The sequence below is a fragment of the Pyrgilauda ruficollis genome, unplaced genomic scaffold (assembly GCF_017590135.1).
Source record: "Pyrgilauda ruficollis isolate IOZ18807 unplaced genomic scaffold, ASM1759013v1 scaffold31, whole genome shotgun sequence".
NCBI lineage: Eukaryota > Metazoa > Chordata > Aves > Passeriformes > Passeridae > Pyrgilauda > Pyrgilauda ruficollis.
The window spans coordinates 5,489,733-5,516,930 of NW_024524489.1; the positions used below are offsets into that span (position 1 = coordinate 5,489,733).

At 45.7% G+C, this 27,198-nt stretch overlaps 1 protein-coding gene across 1 annotated transcript in view; it reads left to right on the forward strand.

Annotated features, from left to right (window-relative positions):
* SLC24A3 (solute carrier family 24 member 3) overlaps window positions 1-25,779 on the forward strand; it is an 84,979-nt gene extending 59,200 nt beyond the window's left edge. The window contains exons 6-16 of the mRNA XM_041474077.1: window positions 579-653; window positions 5,387-5,412; window positions 6,955-7,008; window positions 8,576-8,709; window positions 11,245-11,405; window positions 11,958-12,231; window positions 13,579-13,745; window positions 14,551-14,665; window positions 15,518-15,630; window positions 24,399-24,464; window positions 25,399-25,779. Coding sequence (XP_041330011.1) covers window positions 579-653; window positions 5,387-5,412; window positions 6,955-7,008; window positions 8,576-8,709; window positions 11,245-11,405; window positions 11,958-12,231; window positions 13,579-13,745; window positions 14,551-14,665; window positions 15,518-15,630; window positions 24,399-24,464; window positions 25,399-25,548 — 1,335 coding nt within the window. The 3' untranslated portion in view covers window positions 25,549-25,779. The remainder of the gene's footprint in view (window positions 1-578; window positions 654-5,386; window positions 5,413-6,954; window positions 7,009-8,575; window positions 8,710-11,244; window positions 11,406-11,957; window positions 12,232-13,578; window positions 13,746-14,550; window positions 14,666-15,517; window positions 15,631-24,398; window positions 24,465-25,398) is intronic.
* The last annotated feature ends 1,419 nt before the right edge of the window (window positions 25,780-27,198 follow it).

Consider the following 27,198-nt stretch of genomic DNA (forward strand, 5'->3'; position numbering starts at 1 on the left):
CTTTGAAGGATGTGATCCAGAGTGTTTGAAATGCACTCCAGAACTGGGAAATACTGATTTGAGGAGAAGCTTTTACTGAGAGGACTTCCTAGAGCTGCAAAAAATAGAATCATATTGAAGATGTTACCTCCAAATGACTGCTTTTAATCTGGCCTTTTGAATACTATTAATGAAATTAAAGATTAGCTCATTCACTGGTATTTTCTTCTAAGATCTGAGTTGCAGGCTCATGCAGCCTGCAGTGAGAATTCTTCCTCATTTCTGTGGCTTTGGAAGGTCACAAGTGACATGAACTGCACAGTGATCCCTTTTTATTCACCAATGCGTACAAATTCCTGGGTTTTGTTCCTAACACTTTGCTGGAGTGTTGACTTGAGTGTCTGTCCCAAAACCTGTGTAGATGCACACAGAGCTGCTGGAGTGTTGACTTGAGTGTTTGTCCTAAAACCTGTGTAGATGCACACAGAGCTGCTGGAGTGTTGACTTGAGTGTCTGTCCCAATCTGGGCACACACTGCTGGTGTGGCAGTCGCGCTGGTGAGAGCCTGGCTGACACTCTGTCTTTGCCTGTTTCCCCAGGTTGTTGCGCTGTCGTCGTGGAGTCTCTTGAGAGATTCCATCTACTACACGCTGTCTGTTGTTGCACTCATCGTGGTAAGTTTCTGAAGGTTTTTCATCTGTGGGAGCCCATGTCTACTGCCACCTCTAAAGGGAACCTGCCATGGCGTGTAGCTGAGATCCCAGCTCGAGCACTCACGGGGATTTCTGCTTGTGGAAAACTGCTCGTGGGCTCCCTGGTTCTGCTGGGAAGCTTGGCCTGAGTGCAGGAGATGGAGGAATGTCTGGGGATCCCAGAGAGAAAGCTGGGACACGGCGTGGTGGCCCAGTGCAGACATGGGGAGCAGAGCTAAACCCGCATTCTGAGCCCCGGGCAGCCCTGCAGTGGGGGGGTCAGTGCTCTCCTGGCCTTCGTGACTTCCTGAAATACATATCACTACCCTGTGAGGGGGCAGCACTTGTGCCCAGAGGAGAGAGATCCTGAACAGCTACTACAAAACCTTCAGGTTAGTTTTCCACACATAATAGAGGCAGGTTCAGTGCATGCTGACAGCAAGTCCTCAAACAAAAACTAGACTTTCAGCAGTTCTTGGTGCTGTGCCTATCCCAATTTTCATCAGGCTCAGAAAATGCTCCAAATCTCTCAGAACTGGCCTATTCTGTGAAAAACTTTTGGCACAAGAGTTTAATAAAGACACTGCTGTCATTTTAACATTACCTTTGCAACCAATACCAAACAGTGCTAGGAAATGTAAAAATTGAATTTTCAGGTAGCAGTTGCATGTCTTTTTTCCCCCCCGCCAACCCTAGCATAGTACCCTAGATTCCCTAAGACAGGAAGAGTGATTTAGGGAAGTTAAGTTCCATATGTCAGCAAGAAGGGCTTAAGAGTCAGAAGAGGGTTGCTTGCAGTCTGGGTTACTTTGGTTAGTGTGTTTCAGCAGTGGGTTTTGGTTTGTTTCCTGCTGAACAAGTCCATGTTTCCAGATACACTCGGTACCTGCAAAGGCCTCTATCTGCCTTATCCCAAACAGGGGATCTTTCTCAACCTGTTTGTACTTTTATTCCCTGTACTGCAAGGCCAGCCATTTTGTACCTGGTGAAAAATAACTTTTCTACATAATTACTAGCAATGAGCTGCAAAACAAAAAGCCTTTTTTTTTTTTGTTTTGTTTTGACACCTTGACAGTAACCTCATTCCAAAACGTGTTGCTAAACAACAAAAAGAGCCTCACATAGTAATTGTAGTGAATTCCATTGCCCAAGCTTAAAGACATCCAGCAGGCATTCTCTTAGTTCACTCCACAGGAAGCACAGATGTGGGCATCTGCCTGGCATCTGGCCTCCTGGTGCTTGGATTGGACATTTCATTTATTGCATGGAGGCAGACAAGTTGAAAATCGTTTGATTCTGTCATCAGTTTTAAATTCTTTAAGCAAGGCGGGGTTTTTTCATGGCTGGTTCATCCCTGTGGTTGTCAGCTGCGTCAGGATGTGGAGAACAATTCTCTACTCTTTTGTGTCCCTGAAATTCCTATATACTATTTCAGTGTCATGAGAAAGTTGTATGGCTTGCAGAGCAGACATCTCTGTTACCCCTAAGACTTCTATACTTTATTTCTGTATAAGCTGTTCTTGGTAATTACAGAACTGAGAGTCCTTTTCTTTTGGGAGTGTACCCCATAATACCAGGACACGGTTATTTTTTCCCTAAGCTGTGAGTTAGCTTCTCTCCAGCTGTATGCCCACTCTTCTGCTCATCTTATCAGTGGTGGAGTTCAAGACCCTCCAGTCAGCCAGGGTAGCAGGGTGGTGACACTCCAGGCATCAGCAGAGGCTTGAAGGCATTGCCTGAATTTTTATTCCCGTGTTACAGCACTACCTGGCTAATTTGGCTAGGGAGAGGTGGAGCACATCCCAGGTCTTTCAGTGTTACTCCATAACAATCATTGCAAATGACTTAGATACCTATTAGGGAAAAGCAGAGAAAGATGGGAGGGAGGGAGGGAAAACGTTTTAAGTCTTTAAAGGTTTAGCTTCCTGCTAGCTGATGTACCAACCCTTTTGTATGCAATACTGCTCCCCAGTTGATAGTGCACAAGAATTTCTCCTTTTAGAGTCAAACTCTGCTTCCATTTAAGAAGTTTCTCCTTGCCTTCACTCACCCAGGAACCTCTGGCTTCCCAGTGTCTCTAATTTTTCCTTTCCTTTTAAGACAGAATCAAATGGAGGTGGCAGGACCTCAATTGTTCCTCAAATTCTGACTCTCTAGTCCCCCATAGGTTCAGGTGGGAGATGAGCTACAGGCTCTGTGCAGAGCACAGCATAACCTGCCTGTGGTTCCTCCTCCATCAGATTTGTGTGCTCCTTTTAGAAGATGCTTCAGTGCTTTGTGTGCAGGGATAATTTTTCCATATGAGGGCATTGAGACTTCTCTGCAGCTGGAATAGAGTCATCAATCTTGAAGAATTATATTGTTTGTAGAAGTTTGTTCTCATGGCATTTTAAACAATGGCCTGTGGTGCTGTGTTAAAAGTTGCACTCCACTGGTATCTTTACTAATCATAAATACACCTGAGGGGAAATAAATATATTCCTTCCGTTGCTGAGATACAGCAATTTAAAAAAGCTTGATACTGTGCTGGGTAAATCAATATGACTTTGTCTCTGTTTGCACTAGAAAAGGAAGTACAATGCTCTTGTAAGAAATAGAGCAGTATAGATTCACCTGTTTGCTGCTCCAGGCCATTTGATGAGAGAGAGTGAACTCTGAACCACAGAGGTTAGAAGTGGATATAAACCACATTTACTGTGCTTAATTCATCTTGATTTAGCCCTATGGTTTTTTAAAACTTTTTAATAATATTACAGTGCTACCTTGTCTTCTAGTAGAGTTTAGCAAAACTTACTCCTTAATCTGTTGGAAGGAAAAAGATGCCTGTGTGTCTTAACTTGAAGGGACATGGTCAGAGTCATTAGAGGCAAAATTGAGGTGGATGCTATTTTTAGACACAGAAGTCAGTGCACACGCTTTCACATCCCATCACACCAAACATTGTAACCCAAAACAGGCCTTGTCAGATTAGATCATGGTGACTGGGAACTGTAATTTACAACACCTTGCGGTCATGTTTTCTTCCAGTAACCAGCATAGCCCTTGCCTCGTGCCGGCTGTCACACAGGAGTTGCTATTTACGGCTGTATGGCCAAGGGGAAGTGTTCACTGTGCTCTCAGGGCCTCGTTCCTTTTCCCTCCTGTTTCCCTTCCTTTTCCCTCCTGTTTCCCTGGAGCACAGCCATGGATCTGTAATCCCTGGTGCGGGCATGCATTTCCCCGCTGATCCTTTGGAAGGGCCGAATAGACCGCAGCCTGTCACTGAGGCCACCAGGGCTGCATGCAATTCCAACTCCAGCCTCCTGTGGAGGCACCAGCACCGTGGGTCCCCTCTGCAGCCATCCCACTGCGGTGGGAGGAGAACTGGAGGCACGGGCAGTAGCAGGGCTGGTGGAGCACAGCAAGAGGAAGGGCCTGTCACGGAGCATGGAAGCTACTGCCCCTGTGAGCCTTCAGGCACTGACAGTGTGAGCCTTCAGCCACTGCTGGTGTAGGCCCTTCAGCCGCTGCCAGTGTAGGCCCTTCCCTCACCCCTTGCCATGGTGCTGCTGCTTCCTTCACAACCCGCACCATGGCGCTGGTTTTCCCTTGACGCCCCTCACCTAGGCACTGGTCCTTCCCTCACACACCTCAGCATGGTGCTTGTCCTTCCCTCACACCCTTCAGCACGGCGCTTGTCCTTCTCTCACACCCCTTCCCTCACAGCCCTCACCAACCCGCACCATGGCGCTGGTTTTCCCTTGACGCCCCTCACCTAGGCACTGGTCCTTCCCTCACACGCCTCAGCATGGTGCTTGTCCTTCCCTCACACCCTTCAGCACGGCGCTTGTCCTTCCTTCACGCACCTTCCCTCATACCCCTCACCATGGTGCTGGTCCTTCCCTCACACACCTTCTCTCACACTCCTCAGCATGGCGCTTGTCCTTCTCTCACACCCCTTCTCTCACACTCCTCAGCATGGCGCTTGTCTTTCCCTCACGCCCCTTCCCTCACAGCCCTCAGCATGGCGCTGGTCCTTCCCTCACACACCTTCCTTCACGCCCTTCACCATGCTGCTGGTCCTTCCCTCACACACCTTCTCTCACACCCCTCAGCATGGTGCTTGTCTTTCCCTCACGCCCCTTCCCTCACAGCCCTCAGCATGGCTGGTCCTTCCCTCAGGGAGAAGCACGTTCCTTGCCTGGGGAGCAGCGCAGCACTGTTGGGGAAGCCACAGTGCCTGTCCATCAGCAGGTGTGCCAAAGGGGCTGTCAGCAGCTACAGTCAGCTGGGGTGATGGTCACCCTCAGGTGATGGGAACAGCACCCTGGGCCCAGCAGGACTTGGCAGCAGCTGCAGAGCTTGCTGTGGATCTGCTGGCGGGTCACTCGGCGTCCAGCCGGGAGCAGCAGGGAGGAGGCCATGTCCGTGAGACAGCCACGTGGGTCGGAGTGGTGCAGCCCTGTCTCTGGCTCACCACTGCTTTCCCTCCAACCGCTGCACAAAGATCCAGTGGCATTTGGGAAAGGAGTACCTGCTAGCCTTGACTAAGTGAGAGAAACTAAGAGTTAAGAAGTTCAAAGGCTGGGCAGGAGGGCAGTGCCAAAATACACCCGAGCTTGATGCCATTGCCACGAGCCCTGGCTTGCTTTACTCTCTCCCCTGCCTCAGGTGATGTGCTGTTTTCAACTGTGGTTTTGTGTATAACGTGCTATTTTTAAATCTTTTCTCCACAGTTTATTTATGATGAAAGAGTTTCCTGGTAAGTGAATCCCTTTTCTTTTCATTTTTTCTGGTTATGCCACAAAAGCTGCCGTAATTAGTGTTTATGAGCAGGAGAAAGCTAAAAAGTTCTGCAGAGCACCTATTTGCTGCTGTGTGTTAAACGTCAGCACAAGACAGGCTAGAATAAGTAATTTTTTGAGCTAGAGAAGAAAGCCCAGGAGAATAAGACTGTTCCTGGTACAATGGCAGCAGTCAGTGCCCTCTGCATGCCCTGCAGCAGTCTGGGGATGACAGTGTGCTCAGCAGAGCTGTGGGTGTGCGAGAAGGAGCCACCTAAGCAGTCATAAATAAGTGTATAGTTGAATTTTTCATAATTTAGTGAATAGCCAGTTAAAAGAAATTTTAAAAAGATCCCTATTAATGTGCTAAAGAGCAGTGCAGTAGGTATGGTAGTTTAGGAGGGCTGCAGATACTTTTCAGTTGCTTTGGTCTCATGGTTTTGTTTCTGGCATATCCCAGAGGTGATGTGGTGACATCTGGAGGTGACTGTGGAGGTGACAGCGTTGGCTTTGTTGTCACTCCCAGCTGGTGTCATTTGGATTACAAGCACTAGGGAGCGTCAGCCTGCTTGGGCTGGTGTTTTCCCTCACTGGCTCTTGCCCATTTCAGAGGCAGGTTTCAAACACCCATTCTTCTCTCTGGCCTGGTTTTCTTTGTTGATTTTTGTGTGTTTTTTTTTAACTGAAATTCACTCGAAGGCCAGTTGTATTTAACTGTGGTCTTAATAAAAAAAAACAAAACACAACACAGAAGCTGAGTGTTGAATCTCAAGAAGCAGGGAATGAGACATTGATATAGTTAGTGCAATATCTCAAGATCCTTGTGGAGAAAATGTTCCATGAATTTAGCATACAGTAGTTTGATAATGGATGATTTCCACAGGGACTAGCGTTTGCTGTGGGGAACTAATCAGAATACTGCATTTTGGGTAGTGAAAAAGATCACCTAGAAACAAGCTCTGAAAGTCATACTGTAATTTGTTTTCATACAAATTTCATTATTCCATTAGTTTGAAACAGCAGAGGGGAAAAAACCTGTCAGTATCTAATCAGCAGTTTGAACTGCTGCCTGCTGCATTCTCAGCACTCATACAGCAGCAGTAGCGGCAGAGCAGCTGCCCCTTGCTCAGGTTGTCTCAGCACAATGCTCTACACTCCTGCAGGCAAAGCAGGGTGGCTGATCCCCTCCCTTGGCCACATCCTGTGGTTACTGTCCTTATGGAAATGTTGGTGGTTCTTTAGTGTGCCATTTGCTCGCTGAACTCCTGGGTTTTGTCACTTGTTCTTAGCTGACCGGTCAGTTTGGCCAAGTAAAAATCACAGAAGTCAAGAAAACAAAGAAGGATGTGTGAGCCGTTTCTTTGTGCATCCCTTTTTAATAGAGGAATGTTAAGGCAGCCCAGGAGGGTCAAGCCTTTCTGCACTCTTGTGGTGTGTCAGAAACACAGGGGAGTGGCTGAATAGGGGCCACTGATGCCATGCCCTGCTCTGATGTGTTTATGTGTTGCTCTTGTTTCCAGGTGGGAGTCCTTAGTCTTAGTGCTGATGTACATCATCTACATCTTCATAATGAAGTAAGTCAAATGTGCCCTCAGCTTATCTAAATTCTAAGGCTCCTTGCTCCCCTTGCCTCACCTAGCCCTTACTACAAGAAGAAGAAACAACCTTCAGTTCTGCCAGAGGAGGTTTAGCTTGGCTATTAGGGAAAATTTCTTCACCAAAAGTGTTGTCAGATGCAGGAACAGGCTGCCCAGGCCAGTGGTGGAATTGCTATCCCTGAAGGGGTTTAAAAGATGTGCACATATGGTGCTTAGGGACATGGCTTAGCGGTGGTATTGGCAGTGCTGAATTAACACGGGACTTGATGATTGTGGAGGTTTTTTCCAAGCTAAACTATCCTGTGAATCCGTGCTTTACGGATCTCGTCCTGTGTGAACTGACCAAGGCTAACAGCAGACGTGTCAGAGCAGAGACCTCGATCCATCCTCAAGTCCCACCAAAACAGTCTCTTCTGACTTCACTTTAGCATCTCTACTCAGAAATAAGCAGCAGTGAGATTCGAGTCCACTTTTCATGAGTGTGAAGCTCTGTGGCAGTTCCTGCTTGCCTGGAGATCCATGATAAAACTACAGCACAGTTGGCAGGGATTTTCTGAGCATCTGGCTTGTGTGACTTCTTCCACACAAGTTCTTGGTAGTAAAACTGGTCTGTTCTGCTGTTTTGTTCACCTCCTCCTGTCTTGTTTTCAAAAGCCAGTGCAAAGGAAACCCAGATTCAAACTGGAACATTCAACAAAACCTTCCAGCTGCCAAACACACCAGTGGTCTTGTCTCCACAAGTAAGACTAGAGATTTGTTTTGAAATGATGAACAGAGTAATATTGTGAGAGCAATTCTCAGTGAGAACAGCAAAACACTCAGACTGGCTAAAGGGAACACAAGTCAGAATTCTAATAATAATTAGAAATTTTGACATGGAGGGTAGCTTTTTACTCTTGGAACAATTAACTGACCAGCAAGACAGTTGTAATGTGTGCAGTTTGGTTTGTTTTTTTTTTTCCTAAAAACAACGTTGTAATGTGAACAGGCTTTTCATACTTGTTTGGATATAGCTTGAAAGGTTGTCAGCCTAGTTAGGGACCTCTGCCAGGTGTTTATAGGGTTCTGTCCTTGCCTCTGAGTGTCACGGGGAGAGCCTTGGCTCGTATTTGTGTCAGCTCCCAGATGCTCCAAGAAGCAAGGATTATTCCCCACCCCTGCCAAAGTTGAGATGAATTTAGCATAAGGTGTTGTGTTTCTGGGTTGAATCCTCCCAATAAAATAATGCTGATAATCAGGTGTGATTGTGTGATAAAAAAAATATACTTGGATGATGACAAGCAAAGGTTACTCATGATACAGAATATTCATCACACCTAACACATAAACATGCATTTCATTCAAGATCCATGGCTTCTATATTTCGTAGCCTTCTGGGTATAGAGAGACTGTGTGATGTACAATTTAGCTGGAGCTCTGGGAGCCTCCTTAAAACCAGAGGAGTTTACTTCCCTCCCTTAGCTGTATTGCAGAGGATACAAAGCTGGGAAAAGAAGACTGTCAGGAATTAAAGGTACATCCTGAGTTTTTTTCATTTATGCAGGTACAACTCAACCATACATCACTTCTTTGAGAGGAAGACAAAAAACTCTGCAAATATGGTGAATGGTTTAGCAAGTAACACAGAGATGGACGACAACAGCAACTGTGATGCCACAGTGGTGTTACTAAAGAAAGGTAACTGTTCCAGTAAGTCACCCTGTCGCTTGCATCATTCTGGGTGTTCTCTCCCTGCTGACACAGTGGGAACTGCTGCTCTCTTGTAATCCATGAAGCAGCAGGGGGCAGGACGTCCTTTTAAAACCCCTCTCCCAGATGGGGATCGCGGTGTGGTGATCCCAGCCACCACAGTCCATGCCACTGGAGGTGGCTGAGGCCTCTTGTGGCTGATTCTTGCTGCTGGGTAAGTTGCTTGGCTGCAAGGACTCCTTCAAGCCCGGGGGCTGCTTATCTAGCTTGTTACAGCCATTTTAATTCCTCCTGTGGGCGCTGTTACTCTGCACTGAAGTTGCCCATTTACAGCATGTCCAGTTAAATTTAACTCCACTCCAAAGGGACATGAACTGAGCAGGAAAAAAGGCCCTACTTAGACCAGTGTACGCTTACCCCCAGTGAAGGAAGGGTGGGAACTCTGTGTGGGTCTGGGTACTGTGCTCTTACTGCTGGCTTTACCATGCCCAACTTTTCCATGTAAGTGGTCTTTAAGGGTATTTCACTTTGGCTGAAATCTGTTCCAGTTTGACTTTAGTCATGATCACGTATAAAAATGGTTGTATTTCTTCAGCTTAAAAAAATTCCCCCATCCCATAGCTCAGCAGCAGTTGTTCAATGTCTGCATTTGCAGGGATGTCCTAAACTCTATTCACAGTGGATTTATTTTGTCTTTAGAACAGTCAACAAGCATGTGCAGCATCTGCTTGGGGTGGATATGTACCTGTTCTCAGGAATAATGCCTCCTGTTTTCCTGATGCACTGACTTAGCCTGAGAAGACGCTCCATCTCGTCAAAATCAGTCCTGTTCTCTGACCACAGATGGGCTGCCTCTTTTGTTTATCTAGTCTATCAAAAAACCCCAACCAACCAACCAACCAACCAACCAACCACAAATAGGTCTCTTTTCCTGCAAATGGGGCTTGAGAGGCATAGCCTGTATACAGTAAGCAGTTAAGCATGAAATGTAGTGGGGTTTATTTGCATCTGCAAATGAGTCTGACAGCTCTCAGTTACAGGCCTGTTGCAGAGGGAAGGTTGTCAGCAGTGCTGTGCAGTCTGATTTGGGGAAGCTGCTTTTTTGGGGACGGCTCTCTATTGCCTGGAGCTCTCCACAGCAGAACTATGGTGGCAATTCTGCACTAGGAGAGCTGGATTGGGAAAACTCAGTGAGCACAAGCTCAGGCCTTGCACATCCAACTTTACCCAGTGGTTTAGATGTTCCCACAATGGGTTTTTTGCATACTCTGCTGATAACTTTTTGATATGGACACTTGTGGTTACTCAGTCTGGCCAAGGAAGGAAGGAAGACGAAAGGGTTGCTTCATCTTCTTGTAGATTGTTCCTGTATTTCCTGGGGACTGGGCCACGGGAGGCCTGGGGAGGCAAGTGGTGCTGCTTTGTGTCCCAGCTGGGGGTTCAGGGCCACCAACAGCACCTTTTGCAATGGGGTACCTGGGGTTTTCAGACACTGTTTGTCTTCTGAGGCCTTTTCTGAAACCTTTTCTGAACAGAGGACCAAAAAGTCAGAAAGGTTTCTGTATTTGTCAGTTTTTCCAGGTGCCATTCAACAAGTGCCAGTGTGGAAAAACTTATAAGGAAAAGCTGTGTAGTTGTTTTTTGTTGTTGGTTTGCATTTTTATTTTTTTAGTATGGAGGAGCTCACATATCTACCCTATTCCATGGAAGCCTCAGTAGGCAAAAAAAGAAACATAAAGGCTGAGGAGATAGTCCTCTGTAAGACTAACATTGATGATTAAAAATGGTAATGCCACAAAACATTTGCCAGTGTTTAACACTGGTTTTAATAAACCTGTGCAGAAGTGTGTTGGATGAGGCCTCAGGTTTCCCTGCTGCCAAGTACCAGTCCTGGCACAGAATTCACAGCCCAAGGTGTCATCCAGGTGAAGGAAGGATGAACCCCAGAGGCAGTGGGCATTGGCACTGTGCTCCAGGCAGAGCACGATCCAGGGACCGGCCTCTGTCTCCCTGTCCCTTTGCTCCCACACTGTGGATTGCTCTGGCACATGCAGTTGCTGCTGGATTTGGTGGCAGATCCCAGCCATGAACTGCAAGCCCAGGGTGCAGGACATTCTTTTCATTTGTGTTGGTACCTTGCAGGAACACAGCAGTGAATGAGGACAATATCCTCACGGAAGTGCAGGTTGCAACTGGAAGTAACTGCCTTGGTGGGATAGCTGCTGTTGAAGCAGTGGTGTGCCTAGCACAGGCCTGTGATGAACTGTGCAGAGCAGATTTAGTTCTCTGTAGGGAGCATGAGTGGTCATACTGTGTTGACAATTTATTTAAAAACAGGAATGTAAGGTGTGTAGAAGGCAGAAATTAAGGACAGGTGAGGCCTATTTTGAATGGTGTAGCTGAAGGAATGGTTCTTACAGAGAACTTCTGAAGCCCATGGGTTCATTCTTCTTAGAGCCACATACAGCAGAGGGAGAGACTGCTGGAAAAAGGCCTCAATTTGTTTTTGTTCCTTGGCTGCAGGAAATTTCCACCGTAAAGCCTCAGTGATCATGGTTGATGAGCTGCTCTCTGCCTACCCACACCAGCTTTCATTTTCCGAGGCTGGGCTCCGGATCATGATAACCAGCCATTTCCCTCCCAAAACACGTCTCTCCATGGCCAGCCGCATGTTAATCAATGAGGTGTGTCTTTTATCTCCCCCACCTGCCCCTCTCCTCCTGAATTTGCATTTTCCTGTAGCACTGTTTAGCTTGAAATGCAACTCTGGTGTTTCTTCTGGATCCCTGATAGCGCTCTCCCAGATTTTATCCTTTTGGCACTGACTTCACTGATCATCCCTTGCTCTCTGTGCCCATGGAGATTTTAGCAGAGGTTGTTATGCAGTTGTGTTCCATGTAGCTGTTGCTCACAGGAGGTGCCTTCTGCATAGATCTGTTTGATAATATGGTACTACCCCGAGACTGCACTTAGCATGTCACTGGTCTTGGAGTACTTCTGGAGTCAATTCCACAGCCACTGGACCTTCTCTTGTAAAAGTTGTACATGTGAGATTTTTCTAGTGGTCTGCAAGCAAGCATCATGTTGTACCTGTTGAAAATCATTCTTTTTGCTTTTAAAGATAAATTTTTAAATAATTCTACGCACCTCTCTTTCTCTGTTCATCCCTTTTGCTTAAAAAAAACTCTCAAATTTTAAAAAGTCTTCTTTTTCAGCAAGGCTGCCTTTATTTACAGAGACAGAGGCTGATCAACAGCAGGACTTACACCAACGGTGAGTCAGAAGTAGCAATCAAAATACCCATCAAGCACGTGGTGGAGAACGGAACAGGCCCCAGCAACTCTGCTGAGCGTGGCGTGAACGGCACGCGGCGCGACGAGGACGTGGCCGAGGCCAGGAACGAGAACGAGAATGAGGACAACGAGAACAACGAAAACGACGAGGAAGAGGATGATGATGATGACGACGACGATGACCATGAAGGGCCATACACGCCTTTTGACCTCCCCAGTAAGAAGCTCCTGCGTTTGTGTGGTGTTCGTTTGGGTGTGCTGGAAAGCATTGCAGATGGATGTAGAGGTAGAAGTGTCTCTGAGAGCTTCCATCAGCTTTCACTTGGCAGTGAGGCTTGTGGCCACATGTAAAAGAAGTAGGGAACTGGGAAGTAGCAGGAACCTCTCAGGATGCAGACTCCTGGGGTTTGGCACACCTCTGCTGCAGCTCCTGTGTTGGCCCTGTGCTGCTGTTGCAGTAACAGGGGAGATGCAGCAATCTCCACAGGGTGGGTTCTGCCCCCAAAACATGGCTCAACCCCTGGAGAGAAGGATCTCTGCTCGCTGTGGAGGAAGCTGAGGGTGGCTGGGCTGCTGGCAAGGAGCCTGACTGAAGGTCAGAGTGAGGACCCACGTGTGCCTCAGGCTATTGAGCACTGCACCTGCAGGATGGAGATCTCCTTTTAGCCTAGTGCTTCTTACCACATCAGGGCTCTGGTCCTGGGATGATCATAATATATCCCTGTCCTGCCTTTGAGTCACAGTTGCCATAGCTGGCAAGATTTGCTGTGTTGCAGATAAGCTGGAATACTGTAGGGAGTGGTCCTGCCCTTTGCAGTCTAGATACAATTTTGGGAACTCCTGTTCAGGTCTCACTCAATTAGCATTTCTGTAGTTTGAGTGAGGAAAAGACCTCAGCCTTAAAGAGAGTAGTTTAGACATCCTATGGACTTTCATAGTATGTGAAAGGCTGGCACAAACCTCTGGAGATCTCTGGTTCCACCCTCTACTCAGAGCAGGTCCTCCTCCAAGCCTGTGTCCAGTTGAGTTTTATTATCTATGAGGATGGACATCCCACAGACTTCTGAGTACCTGTTCCAATGTTTGACCACCCCCGCCCCCCACTCCCCACTACTCTAGTAGGAAAAAAAGAGAAAATGCACAATTTAATGTACTATCTGTTCTGAATTTCCCTTATTGGAAGTTGAGTCCATTGGCTTTTGTAATTCCCTTGTGAAGGGCCTGCCTCCATATTTTCTGTACCCTCCCATTAGGTGATTGAAGGTGAATCAGATCTCTTTCTTGGACTTGCATTTTATATGGTTTTGTAAGAACTTGACTAGGGAGGAGGGGGAGCACATGTGGTCTGACCCGTTACTTAAACTCCCAGGGAGGCCCTTCATACTCCTGTCTCTGCCCTCCTATCTGCCATCACATCATTATCTTCTGAACAAGGATTGACATGTTGGCATAACAGGCTGAGGTGTCCCTGGCATCTTGTTTGCACATGCTAACAAAATAACAGCATTCTGAAATACAGCAGACGTGACTTGTGATTGTTTCCCTTTGTTTTGTTGTTTGGCAGCTGGCAAGATAGAAATGTTGAAGTGGGTCTTCACATGGCCCTTGAGTTTTGTCCTGTACTTCACAGTGCCCAACTGTAACAAACCCCACTTGGAAAAATGGTTCATGGTCACCTTTGCTTCTTCTACCCTGTGGATTGCAGCTTTTTCTTACATGATGGTGTGGATGGTACGTACCAACTAACCCAGAAACCACTGCCTGGGAGAAGCAGCAGGAGGGGGTTTGGAAGTCTAGAGAAATGCATAGGAAGTTCAACACACCTGAATCTTCAGGTGAGAAACCTTAGGTTTGCTTCTATTTCTTTTGGACCTGTCCACACTCAGAGAAGAAAATTAGGGGCCAGTAGCCATGGCCTTTGAGCTTGATTTAGGGCTGGCATTTCATCCAGATTCTTTACCTTGGGCAACAATTACACCTGCAGCAGTGGAACATCTCCTGGTCCTGCAGGGTAGTGTGAGGGGTGCTGAGTGACAACCTGGCCACAACAACTTTTCATTCTCTTGGAGCAAGCAAGCTCAAGAGACATGGAGTTGTGAATGACAACACTTTGAACTTAGCATGAACAATAGCATGACATTCAGTCAAATTCCTGCAGAACTAGAACCATAGGGTGGTTTTGTGTCTGCTTAGCTAGTATGTGTACATAACAATGTTTGCAAAATTCATCCAAGATCAGGAGACAGTTACCCAGGGTAGTGAGCACCATATAGTCTCTTTTCCAGATTAGTATCAGGAAAACTGTGGATGAAATGTATGGAACAACTAACCTGAGAGGGTACACAGCAGGTGAGTGCTACCCCCTGCCAGTTCATGAATATGCCAAAAAAGCCTGTCACTGCCTCTATTTAAAGGAAGTGTGAGTTTGAGCTGAGAGATACCCTCTGTCTCACAGCATCTTGCAGATTTGGGGCAAGTTGGTTTTGGGTCTTAATTCTTGTAAACAGCTTGACAGTTTATTTCATACTCTCCTTAGGTGACAATCATTGGGTACACACTGGGAATTCCAGACGTGATCATGGGCATCACTTTCTTGGCAGCAGGAACCAGCGTGCCAGACTGCATGGCCAGCCTTATCGTGGCCAGGCAAGGTGGGTCATTGCAGGGATGGCATCCTGCTGTGGAACTGTGTCCTGACATTCTCCTCTTCAGGTAGCACAGATGTTTCCTCAGCAGGAGAATATACAGAGCTCTTTCCACAAGCCTGGAATTTAAAACAAGAACAAAGAAGGAAATAAATTGTGCTGTTATTGCAAAGCAGTTAACAGGTTCTCAGCAGAAGTGTGGAACAAGTTCTGGCAGTATTGTCAACTTCAGGCCTTCCTCAATAATCACAGTAATTTTCTTAATTTGAATATCAGTGGTATAGAACTATTTAATGGCATAAGAATCTTTCAGGTCACCTTCCAGCTTTTCTTCACAGTCATAAAGACTGGAAGATACTGCTGTTTTTAAGGAAAGCAGCTTTCCCATATCTGTGGCCTGAGCAAGAGGTGTGTTAAGAGGAAAAACAAGTAGCCAGAAAAACAAGTAGCTTTGGGGAGCAAAACCAGTGGCTTGTCACTGAAATAAGCAGCTGCTGAAGAGAAGACTCAAAGACCTTTTGCAATTCATCCAGTACAGAAGCTCATGTGTCGTGGTCACAGCAAAGGGTCAAAAGTCCCCCTGAGCATGGCACCAGAGAACTGGCAGGTCACAGCCAGCACAGTGGGTTCCCTCAGCAGCAGAGGATTAGAGGAGGGGAATTCTCAGCCTGGAAGGTGGATTAAGCCCCTTTAAACCTGCTGGCCTTGTATGATGGGGGGCAAAGGGAAGGGAGGGAGTGAGGGGCATCTTCCATAAATCTTGGCCTTAATTGGGGGGAATTGCCTGGATGACTTCAGATTAAAGCTGCAGGACTTTTCCGAGACATGTCTGATTATATGTGCTTTCCATTCCTGCAGGTATGGGGGATATGGCCGTGTCCAACTCCATTGGAAGCAATGTTTTTGATATTTTAATTGGCCTGGGCCTTCCATGGGCTTTGCAGACCCTAGCAGTGAATTATGGATCATATGTAAGTCCTACATTTGTTCACATCATTGTTAGTTATTTATTACTCATTTATTTAATAAGCAAGATCTAGCTAGAAAAAAAGTCCAAAATTCTATGGATATTGTTTGAAAAAACAAGTAATTTTCTCTGTTACGATATGGGAGAAGTAGAAATTAATTGTCACTGGACATTTCTCATCCTTTTGAGGACAAGTACTTTCATTTCTTCCTTAAAGACAGAAGTCTGTGCTGAAGTAAGCTAGCTTAATAGAGTGCACTGGATTTTCATACTCCTGACTATATTCCAAGTAAGAATGATCCTGTTTTTAATAAGGCAGAGGGGGTAAACACACAGATGAAATGTAAAATGTAGATGAGATCTGTAGGGCTTTTGCTGAGAAAAATTCTGGCATTACTAAACTGTTAACACACTGCGAAGTGAAGGAAACTGTTAAATAATTGGATGTTTCAGAGTGTGACCATCAGCAGGAAACTCTGCAGAGCGTTCCTGTTAAAGACAAAACTACCAAACACCAATGAACTTATCCTCTACTTCCCAAGTGATAAAAGAGCCAACCTCTCCCCAGGGTTGCAAGATTCCTTCTGAGAAGTAAAAGCAGGAGATGCCACAGAGTTCTAGAAGGAAGTCACTGTGGCTATTGCTGTTACCTGGACACCACTCAGACAGCATGTAGGGCAGAGAGAAGACTGTTGATTACAGTCACTGAGTGAATGCAAAGTTAAAAGGCAGGAGAGTGACAGAACTGCTGAGCTTGACCCTTACCTCTGGAGATTGTCTAGTCCCCAGCCCTCTGCTCAAAGCTGGGTCAGCTAGAGCAGAATGTTTAGGACCGTGTCCTGTTGGGTGTTGAGTACCTCCAAGGATGGAGTCTGCACAGCAGACTCTCAGCAGTCTGCTTTGTTTTTTAACCACTCTCAACAGTCAGAAGCATTCTTACGTTATAGTGGGATTTCTGTATTTAAAATTGTGTGGTTCCTCTTGTCCTTTCAATGGATATCACTCAGAAGAGTCTGGCTGCACCTTCTCTGTGTTCTCCCATCAGGTATTTATGCACATGGCTAAGATCTCCCTGAATCTTCTCTTCTCTAGGCTGAACAGTCACAGCTCTTTCAGCCTCTCTGTATGTCAGATGCTGCCATCCCTTAAATCTTCCTTGTGGTCCTTCACTGGACTTGCTCCAAGAAGTCCATATCTCCCTTGTATTGAGGAGCCCAGAACTGGATCAAGCACTCCAGATGTGAGCAGAGAAGGATCATCTTCCTCTCCCTACTGGCAGCACTTCTCCTGATGTAGCCCAGGACCCTGTTGATTCTCCATGGCATAGGGGGGGTGCATTGTTGACTTCAGCTTGGTGTCCACCAGGATCAACAGGACTTTCTTGGCCAAGCTGCTTTCCAGATGGTCAGCCCCGTGCTGATATATGGAGTTATTCCTTCCCAAGTGCAGGACTTTTCATTTCCTTTTGTGGATATTAATGGGTTTGCTGCCTGCACATTTTTCCAGCCTGTCCAGCTCCCTTTGTACAGCAGCACAGTCCTCCAGAGCATGAGCCATCTTCCTTGGTTTTGTATGGGCTGTGAACTTGCTGAGCCTGCTCTCTCCCCATCATCCAGTTCATTAAAGAAGCAGTCCTGACCCCTGGGGTGAGGCCCTAGTGACTGGCCCCCAGCTGGGCTTGGAGCACAGTGCTTTGGCTGCTTATCAGGCCATTCCACTGTCCACTTTTCTAGGCTGTTCTTCCTCTGTTTGTCTCCGAGGATGTTTGAGAGAATGCCAGAATCCTTGCTAAAGTCAACATAAACAATGTCTGTTGTGCTCCCCTCACCCAGCAAGTCCCCCTCATCCTACAAGGCTGTCAGGCAGGGTGAGCGGGATTTCCCCTCCATAAATTAACGTGTCTCATCCTTTGTGTGTTTAGAAGTGGTTCCCATGATCATGTGCTCTGTCATCTTCCCAGGGATCAAGGACAGGCTGACCAGCCTTTAGTTTCTCAGATCTTCCCCCTTCTTGAACATAGGAGTGCCACAAGTGCTGTAGGAATAAAATCCCTTTCTTTAATGAGCAATTTATCTGTAGCTCATATATATATTTGTGAAAAAGGATGGAAACAAGTGGCTGAACAGAAGCAGCCAGCTTTCATGGAGGCATAACAGTATCACTACTGTTTTGCATACCCAAAATGTCCATTATACAGTGCGATCAGATGGTTAGAAAAGGCAGTCTTGGAAACTGCCCCACAATTAGCAGAAGAGTTTCCTCAGTTTTCACTTGCTGTTCCTGGATTTCTCTCCAAATTCTTGGGTAATTGGACTTTAAAACAAAGCAAGCCCCCTTTCCCCACCCTGTTATCAGTAATTAATTTCTGAAGTATTACTACGTTGCTAGCAAAGGCTGGCATTAACTGGGTCAGGTGCACCTTGGTGGCAGTTCCTAGAGCTCCAAGATGCTGGTTGTTATTCCAGGAGTGTGGCCGTTGTCCCTGGCACCCAGGTCAGAGGGGGCAGCAGATGGGGAGCTGCAGTTCCTGAGGTCTGTGAGGCTGAGCCTCGTGCTGCCTGCATGAGCAGGCCCTGCTAGCTGCACTGGGGCTGGTGGGCTCAGCCCAGCCTGGTTGTCCACTGAATATCACCGTGAGTCAAAAGTACTGGGTGATTTCTGAGCTAATAGTACAGGATTTAGTACTGCTCCTTTGGTGTTTGGCAGGACCCAAATGTGTGTCTGTAGTATCTCCTCCAACAGGGGATCTCCTCAAAGCAGTCTTTGTAGGTGGCTTCACGTGGAATCTGGACTTGTTTAAACAAGCTTGCTCCGTGGGATAGTGTCTGAGTGGGGAAGAGGCAGCTTTGTGGTCTAGCAGAATGAGTCAGGAAAACAGCAAGAGGGGGACCTGTCAGAGAGATGAATGGGCTTGCTGGAGTCACAGTAGGTGAATGTCAGAACTGGAAATAAGCTGGGAATCCCTGGAGACACGTCCTGGTGCTGGGTTGCTAAATCACGTTTTGATTGACTGTCTCTCTTCTGACTGCTGCTTCCCCTGCCCCATTGTCAGTTTATGCTTCAGCTTAGTGTTTTTTTTATTCTGCCTTCCTTATTACAAGAAGGGAGAGGAAAACCATCTTATGATTTTCAGGCTGCATCTTGGAAGCATCTGTCACCTGGTGTAGAGAAGGAGGTTTTCCTTCTGTATTCCTGCTTTAAATGAAACATCTTCCCCGAGGATGTGGGTACACTGCAAGTGCCTCACCCTTTGCCTTCAGCTCAAGTGTCAGTTCCAGAATTCATGGCTTTGACCAAGCCAACGACCCTTTTTCCATGAAAAGGCAGATCTATTCAGGATTAAACTTCCCACATCACATCCCTTCTGTTTTTACAATGCCAAGTCTTTAAGCCAACCATATGTTTATTATTTCAAAGGTCCTTGTTTCTGAACACTCATTAATGTTGAGGTACTAACTCTGCCTTCCTCTGCATCCCACTGGAGCTTCCATCTCCACTGCTCACTTGGCCACCCTCTTGCAGCGGCTCTCCCCTTCTGTTATGTACACAGCTAATCTGGCAGGCCAGCAGGCTTTTGGAGGAAAAGCAGCATCTGTCTGGACCTTGAGAGTCCTTTGACAGATTCACTCTATCCTCTCTTCCAGCACTGAGTTTTGGACGCGTTGCTGACTCTGTAATCCAGTAAGCATCCTTCCCCAGTGCACCTGGCATATGCAGAGTGGAAGGATGTTTGCTCCTTATCTTCTATCCAGTTGCTTTCCTCTGGAATATTTTTTTGCATGTAAACCAGACATCATCCAGCAGTATTTTAGAGAACAGGAATTTTAGCCTAAGGATAAAGAGCCAGGTTGATTTGATCACGTCAGCATTTGGGAGTATAATCGTGTCAGTCCAATTAGCTCCTTTGCCTGATAACTTCAGGCAGTATCAGCAAAATCTGACATTAGAAGTCTGAGAGACCTGATATGCCTTCCACACAAACAAGCAGCTTGAGACAGCAGAAATAATCCCAGTGCAATCATATTTAGGCATCAGAGGATCCAGAGGGAAGCAAATGCTTGCAAAGCACACATGGAGATGGGAAGCCTCACTGCTTTGCTCCTCACTGACCAGTTGATTTTCACTGGTTAGATTCCAAGGCACTGTTTGTTAGGACAAAGCTGGCTCCCTGGCTTTGTGGCAGAGAGATTATTGTGATGATTCTACTGTAGTAGAGCAAAGGTCTCCCTGCCAATCCTCCTAGCATTACAGGAGTTCTCTCCAGCTATAGCTCCTGCATCTCCTGCATGATACTCTTGAGTGGCCATGTGCAGCATTCCAGGTATGTACCCTCTGCAAAATGAAGAGCAAAACTTCTTGGGAGTCTAAAAACAGGTTTAAGAAGGAAATTCCATTTAAACATGCAGCAATGCATCAATGTTTGAAGTTCCAGTTTGCTTAGATCACTGTCTCATGGCAAGACCTCAGGAATGCAGGATTTAGACTGAATTTCCACTGCCAGGCAGAGACACTGAAGGAGAAGGATACCCAGACATACAGAAGACCTGCAGCTTTTTCAGCTGAGGGACTGGAAACAAAGCGTAGCCCTTCTGAAATTCCTTTCTGGGGTAGTTTCTGTCATATTAAGGCCCTGAAGCAAAACCAGTGTGGGTTTTGGCAATAGCTTCTTGTTTTCCCTTAAGCAGCTGCCAGAAAAGAACTTAAGAATAGAATAACTTTTATTTCCATTGTTTTTCCTCTGCTGTTTGGCTTCAGCCTTGGTTACCACAGCAGCATGGGAATGGCTGGAGCTGGTGGCAGCCTCTTTGCATTTGCTGCACAAGCAGCAGGGAGGTGGCCTCCCTCAAACTCTGACAGAGGAGGCTGTGAATGTGCAAACCTTCTGTGCATGATCAGCCAGAACAGCATTCTTCTGCCTTGCTTCAGCCCCTACACACAAGCCAGTCCTCAAAGGGGAGTTTGGGAATGTTGATTTTTCCTCCTTGCAGTATGAGGGAGTGCTTCTCCTGCAGCCCGTTTTCTCTTGGGGAAGAGGCATTTCCTATTCTTAAATGAACAGGGGACTGGACTATTCCTTATACAATTAAAAGGACTCCAGCTGGGACTCTTTTGCCAAAACCTGAAATTATCTCCTCTCTTACTGTGAGTTTTGAATGTTTTGCTGCCCTTGTTTTCCCTGAACTTGCACATTTTCATATATCCCAAGGAAATGCCACTCATCTCATGAGAGGGCTTGACTATTTCTGGCCTAATTTGACAGATCAAGGACACATTTTTCTTAAGCTTTTGTTTAAAATTTCAGAATCTTCTGGGCTTCTGTGCTCTTAGTTAAAAGTCATGATAAGAAATGGGGTAGGCTGGTGATTACCATAGGAGTGGAATCAGTTAAGTCTGTATTTCCAGAGCTGTAGACTCATGGGAAATTTGCGAAACAGCAGCGGGTAGTCCAAAGTCAAATTCAGGAAAAGAAAGGGTTTGTCAGGAAGCTCATTTGGCTGAACTAGAGACACATTACAGCTGGAATTTCTGGAAGGAAAAGTCCAACTGTTTGAGTAAAAAAATATAATGGTGAGCTCAAAGTACTGGAAAAGGTGTGAAGAACTCCAGATGTTTCTGCTGATGCTCAGGAGGTGATGTATGTGTGGCACCTCCCTGCCATGGAGCAGGTAGGAAAGGGACAGAGAAGGACAGAAACCACATGTGAAAAGGGCTATAAAACAACTGAGAAGCAAATAGGAAATAACAGAAGGACAGTTGGAGCAAGTGGACATTGATGTAAGCCTGTTCCCAAAGCACATTTGCCCTGGGATGACTGGGAGATGGATTCCATAGAGGGATGGCTGGTGTAATTCCAAATGAACTGGACTTGCAGTGCTGTGGGGTTACCCTGTGCACACCAGAATTCCTGTGGATTTGGCTTGCAGGGATCACTGCAGGGCTTGGGCAGGGCCCCCATGAGACATAGCTCACCTGCACACGGGGGGAGTGGGAGCATCCTTCAGGTAAACAGGGAAGTACAGGGAGAGGAGCAAGGCCTGCATGAACCGTGGGGATTCCTCCTCGTTTGGGTTTCACTCTCTCAAAACCCTTCAGCAGCACTGTACAAAAACCACCCATGGTTCTGTAGGCTCACTTCCTGAAGTAGATAGATGCCTGTTAAAAAAATGGGGCAGGGCTGCCAGGAAAGTTCTTGTTATTTCGGTTAATTAACAGCTCTCTGCTTTGCCCAGCAGTGGGAGCTGGGCTAGATACCAGGCCAGGAATGTGGCTGGTTAAACCCAAGCTGAGAACTGTTAACCTGGAGTGAAATTTTCCCTGTGAGGGTAACCTGGTGCTCACGCTGCAGGAGGAGTTGCCACATTTGCTTGGCCCACACAGGAACAGCATGGTGTGTCTGTAGCTCTTACATTGGTAAAGCTGCTGTAAATAATTAGCATACATTTTCTGCTTTTGAATTATCCCTAATAGCATCTTTTATTCCCCTAAATGACCTCCAAGGAGGAGCTTGCAGATAGTCTGAAGAAAGCAGCACCAAACATCTCTTTTTCAAAGCACTCTCCTCAGCAAATTAGACACAGAGGCCTTTGGAATGCTCTGCTGGTTTTATGGAGCATGAAGTTATAACTGGGAAGCAGCGTTAAGGTTAAATTTTTGCACTTTAGGTTAAATTCAGACATTTTCCATGGTAAAATAATTCCATCTTCTTTTGCTTCCTTTTCCTGTAGATCCCTTTCCAATTGATATATTTTATACCGACAATTTTTAAAAAATATTTGCACTAGTCAAACAAAATTCCTGACCAAAATCCAGACAGGAATTTATTGTAAAATATTATCTCATTGCTAGCCAGCTGCTGTTCATTTGGGATATAGCAGGGAAGGAGGATTTAAATGTGTGTTTTACTTTTAGTACACAGAGTTAGTGTAGGGCTTTTTTGAACTTTATAATAATGGAAATGCAGGTTAACTGTTACTTGTGGGCCATTCTGATGGGTGGAAGCAGGAGAGGGGGAGTGGATGCACAGGAATGACTGAAGCCAAGTGGGCTGGTCCATCTCTGAAGCTTACATTAGTAGTGGGATCGTGACATTTTTCATCTTCAGTTATGCAGACAGTCCCAAAATCAGTCTTCATGCCCTGAAGCAATCCAAATCCTCCATTTCTATGAGCAGTCTGATGAGAATATTGTATTTAAGATGTAATGGCCATAGAACTGTAATGGTCCTGCTGTCCATCCATACCCTTACAGCACATTCCTCCTAAATAAATCCTCCGGTACCTTTCAGACTAAATGATCATCGTGGTTGTAGCCTTTTTTATGGTGTCAGCAATCAGTAGGGAAGGAAAGTGTGCTGTTTGTGTGAGCTGGTATTTAACACGTGTAAAGGGAACAGCACAGCTCGGGCAGCATGGATTGGCTTAGAGGATGCTGGGTGTGCAGAGAGCAGTGCAGGCTGAGCGTTCCCAAGTGTCAGGACTGATCACCCTTTCTGACTCTGCAGGTCAGACTCTCCCCTCAGTGGTCCCTGGGGAGTGAATCTAAATCATTACTCTAGATTTCGGAGCAATAGTGGGGTGAAAAGGATTTCCTGGCTGTGGTGCACAATGATGCAAGTGTATCTGTATTCCTGCATTCTCAAAATTGTGGTGCTGCTTGACACATTAGCTATACCCACTTCACTTGCAAATGGGGTTCTTTATCATCTAACTAGAAGGATGGGAGAACTGAGAAGCCAGCCTTTCCTAGAAGGATGTCCTCTCCACATAGTAGCTCCTGGAGCAGTGTCTTGAGAGGCTCCACTGAGTGCTGCCCTGATGATGCTGCAGGTGATGCTGTCTGAGGTCATAAAAAAATGCCCAAAAGGATAATGATTAAGTTCCCCAAGGGAAGGATGGGAAACCAAGGAGAAGTGTGATCCTAGCTGAGGAGCAGGATTGGAGAGATGGCTTTATTCCCTGTAGCCTTCCTTTGTAACATCAGGTTTATGTCTCACAAAAATCACATTTTAAAAAGTATTTGGGCCTTAAAGATGCAGGTGACTTCCTTAGGTTAGGCTCAAAGCCTCTAAAAGTGACAGTTTAATGGCTTCCCAGCTTTGTGGACCTGCATCTCAGTTCTTCTCTTGGACAGTGACTGTAACTGGGGCTGTGCCACGAAGACAGCTTGCACCAGAGCCTGTGATGTGCCCTGCAGGCAGTAAGTTGTCTCCTTGTCTGCTCTGCCTCAGTGCTAAGTCATGTCCAGCCTATGTTAGTGTGCCATGATGCATTGATACAGACAATTTTTCAGCACCTGAGGCTCTGGTTTTGAGATTACTGACTTGTTCCCTTCACCAAGAGGAGTAAGGTTAGGGAAGAAATAAGGTGAGAGTGGGGAAGAAATCAGGCACTTGTGTGTGTCCTTGTCTATTTTCCCCCACTGTGAAGCACTAATTGGTGACTGAATGCAAAATTTCCTTTCCCCTGTTTGTTCTTACAGGACTCATACAGGAGTTAGAAAATGTCATGATATAATAGTACAAGGGATGCCAAAGCTCACATGGAAGTGGAACACTGTGAAATGTTGTCAGGTCCTAAGGATGCTCCTCTGACAACACTCCTTTGGCAAAATAGGGAGTAGGCAAAGTTACCTGCCATGTAATGGTCTGACTTGGCATTTACACCTTGCAAGCCACTGTTTAGCAGCTCAGCAGTTTTGGATTATGGAAATATAAGCAGAGAGGAATGTTGTTTGAAATTGTGAGATGGTTTGATGAACTTCCTTCTTTTGCAGATTCGGTTAAACAGCAGAGGACTTATATATTCTGTTGGTCTCCTGCTGGCATCAGTTTTTGTCACAGTATGTATATAGTCTTTTGTTCTTCTTTTCCAAAAGAGGGATTTTTACAGGCATTTTCTTCACCTGCTCCTTTCTCACCTCCAGCTGGAATAGTGCTTGAAAAGTCTGTTGTTATGGGGTAGGGGTGCTCCCTGCTTGAAAAGCTTCCCAAGGCCTTGATTCAGCCCTTTGCAGGAGCTGTCACTCCCATGGGATGACACTCCTGCCTGTGTGTTTTCTGTGGGAGGAGCCTGGGAGAGCTATTAGTAATTATTTGGAATTTCTATGCTAGAGCTAGGTCCCTTGATGCATGATGAGATCCATTGTCCTGTGAGACAAGCAGACGAAATGCTGAGCAGGTTGCTTGGCCCTCTCTGGGATCCTTCTGAAATACAGCACAGTCCAGAAAAAACAGTGCCTGGCAATGCTTCTGTTGAAATCAGTACTTGGTGTTCCCTGACCTTACCCAGAAATGATAGAAGTGGAATGATGTGACATCTTCCAAATCTTGAGGTGGGAGGGGCATCCTGTGCAATGCACACCAACACAGTTCCCACGTACACAAGATGTTAATCTTTGGTGGGAGCAAACTGTGCAGTCTTAGACTGTGTGGCTCTAGATTGGGATGCATAGGAACACATGAAGCATTTTGAGTTAAAAAAAATAAAGGAACCTGGCCTTTAAATCCATTTCTGATTAAATTAAATGGGATTGTTCTTGCCAAAATTAAATTCAGTGCAGAAACCTAAGGTAAGGTGATGTAAGTCAGGGTGGCTTTTGTGACTGCTGCTCTGCTTTACTTGAGCTATGGTTTTCAGCTCACTTGGTGCAGTTTGTGATTGCTTCCAACTCACCATCATCAGTAAGGGGACAGCCCCTCCTGTAGCTGAGGAGGGGATTTACCACTGTATTCAAAATGTTCCTGCTGTGGTGGCTTACTCTGTGTTTATTGTAGGTTTTTGGTGTCCACCTGAACAAATGGAAACTGGATAAGAAGCTAGGGTGTGTGTGCCTTTCCCTTTACGGCATCTTCCTGTGTTTCTCCATCATGACAGAATTCAATGTTTTCACGTTTGTGAACTTGCCAATGTGCAGAGATCACTAACCCAGGTGGCAGACTGTCGGGAGGAGCTTCCTTTTTACCTGTGCAATACAAGCCACGGCTGGCATTTCCTGGATGCAGTGCACCTCCAAGTCGTGACCTATATCCTGTCACTGTTCATAGGACCCGTGGCCCCGTCTAGGTTTGCCCTCTCCCTGGCCCCCACAACCTGGAACAATCCTTCATCGATGTGAAGAGCTTTTTTTTCAACATCCATGTGATTTCCTTGCTCAGTTTTTGAACAGTGTGACTGAGACTAAAGATGAACTGGCTGCTAACTGGCGTTAAGCCAGTCAAAACTGGTCTGCTACAATTCCTTCTTTTTTTAAGTTATTTGATGGAAGACTAATTAATTTATGACTTAAGACTATTGCTACAATGCAGGAGAGGGTACGTCATATGGAGGCTGACTTCCAAGGAGAATCATGGGAGTTTTTTTTCGGTTGTGGGGAGTGTTTTTTGTTTGTTTTTAGCTTTTAGTTTCGGGTTTGCAGGTCTTTTTGTTTGTTTGGGGGTGGGGGTGTTGCTTTTGTTCTTTTTTTTTTTACTTGCCAGAGATCAAAGTCCTCTCTTGCGTCTTCTCCTGAGTGCTGGGTCTCCTGTAGTAATCCAAAGGCCACAGGGCAGTGTAAAATGGAAATGCAATTCAAGGTACTCAGCATAAGAATGGATAAAAGAAGATTGTCAAGGAAAAAACTGATTGACTTCTTACTATAAATAGTTGACCTTGTACAGGTTTGTTAAAGAATGCAAGCTAAATGTGGATTCAAAGGGTAAACACTGCTACCATTTTACTATGAATGTTGGAGTTTTATTACTAGGGTGTTTGTTATTTCCAAGCAATAGTTTGATTGCCAGCCCAGAAGGGCTACCAAGGAGGTGTCCTGGTTTTTAATGGTCTGCACATGGAAATGGAAGGTCAGAACTTTCTCTGCTTCATCAGATTTCTTGTTTTGGGGGGATTCAATAGTTCATGTCTTATTTGTTCTGAAAAGGACATAAGTACATGTGAAAACTTTTCTAAATGAGTTACAGACACTGGTTTCTTTAAGAGGAAAGAGGCATATTTTGCACAGATATAGTTACTGAAGTCATAATTTGCCATTCTTTAAAGAATACACTGGACCTGGCCAGATATTTTTCATCTTAAGCAGTTGAACTTATCTGATAACAGATCATGTGGATTCATCACCTCTCCTTTTGGGAGGGAGGAGGACACAGACAGAGATGGCACATTTTAAAATGTGGAATATCTTCAATGCAGACTCGCTCACAGATCTTAAGTTATTGTGAAAGTTTAGCTATTCATTGTTCCAATATCCCTGCTAGATTTTGTATAATTCTGTATTAATATGCAGGCAGATTCCACCCCTGATAAACACCATCACTGCTTCATTTGTATGTATTGATGCTGTGCGTTCTTGCCACTGTGGCTCTTGTATTTACTTTAAGCACTGATCACTTCTGATCCTCTTGTATATGTTCTGCTATGAAATGTATTAAGAGACTACCAGCTAGGTGAATGTTTTTGTCTATGGTACAAACAGTGGCAAATAATAGTAAAGGTACAGGAAGCCCTACATAACAGAAAGAAAGGAAAAAACCTGAAACACCGAACCTAAACTATAGCAGGAAAAGAAAAGCGCTCCAGTT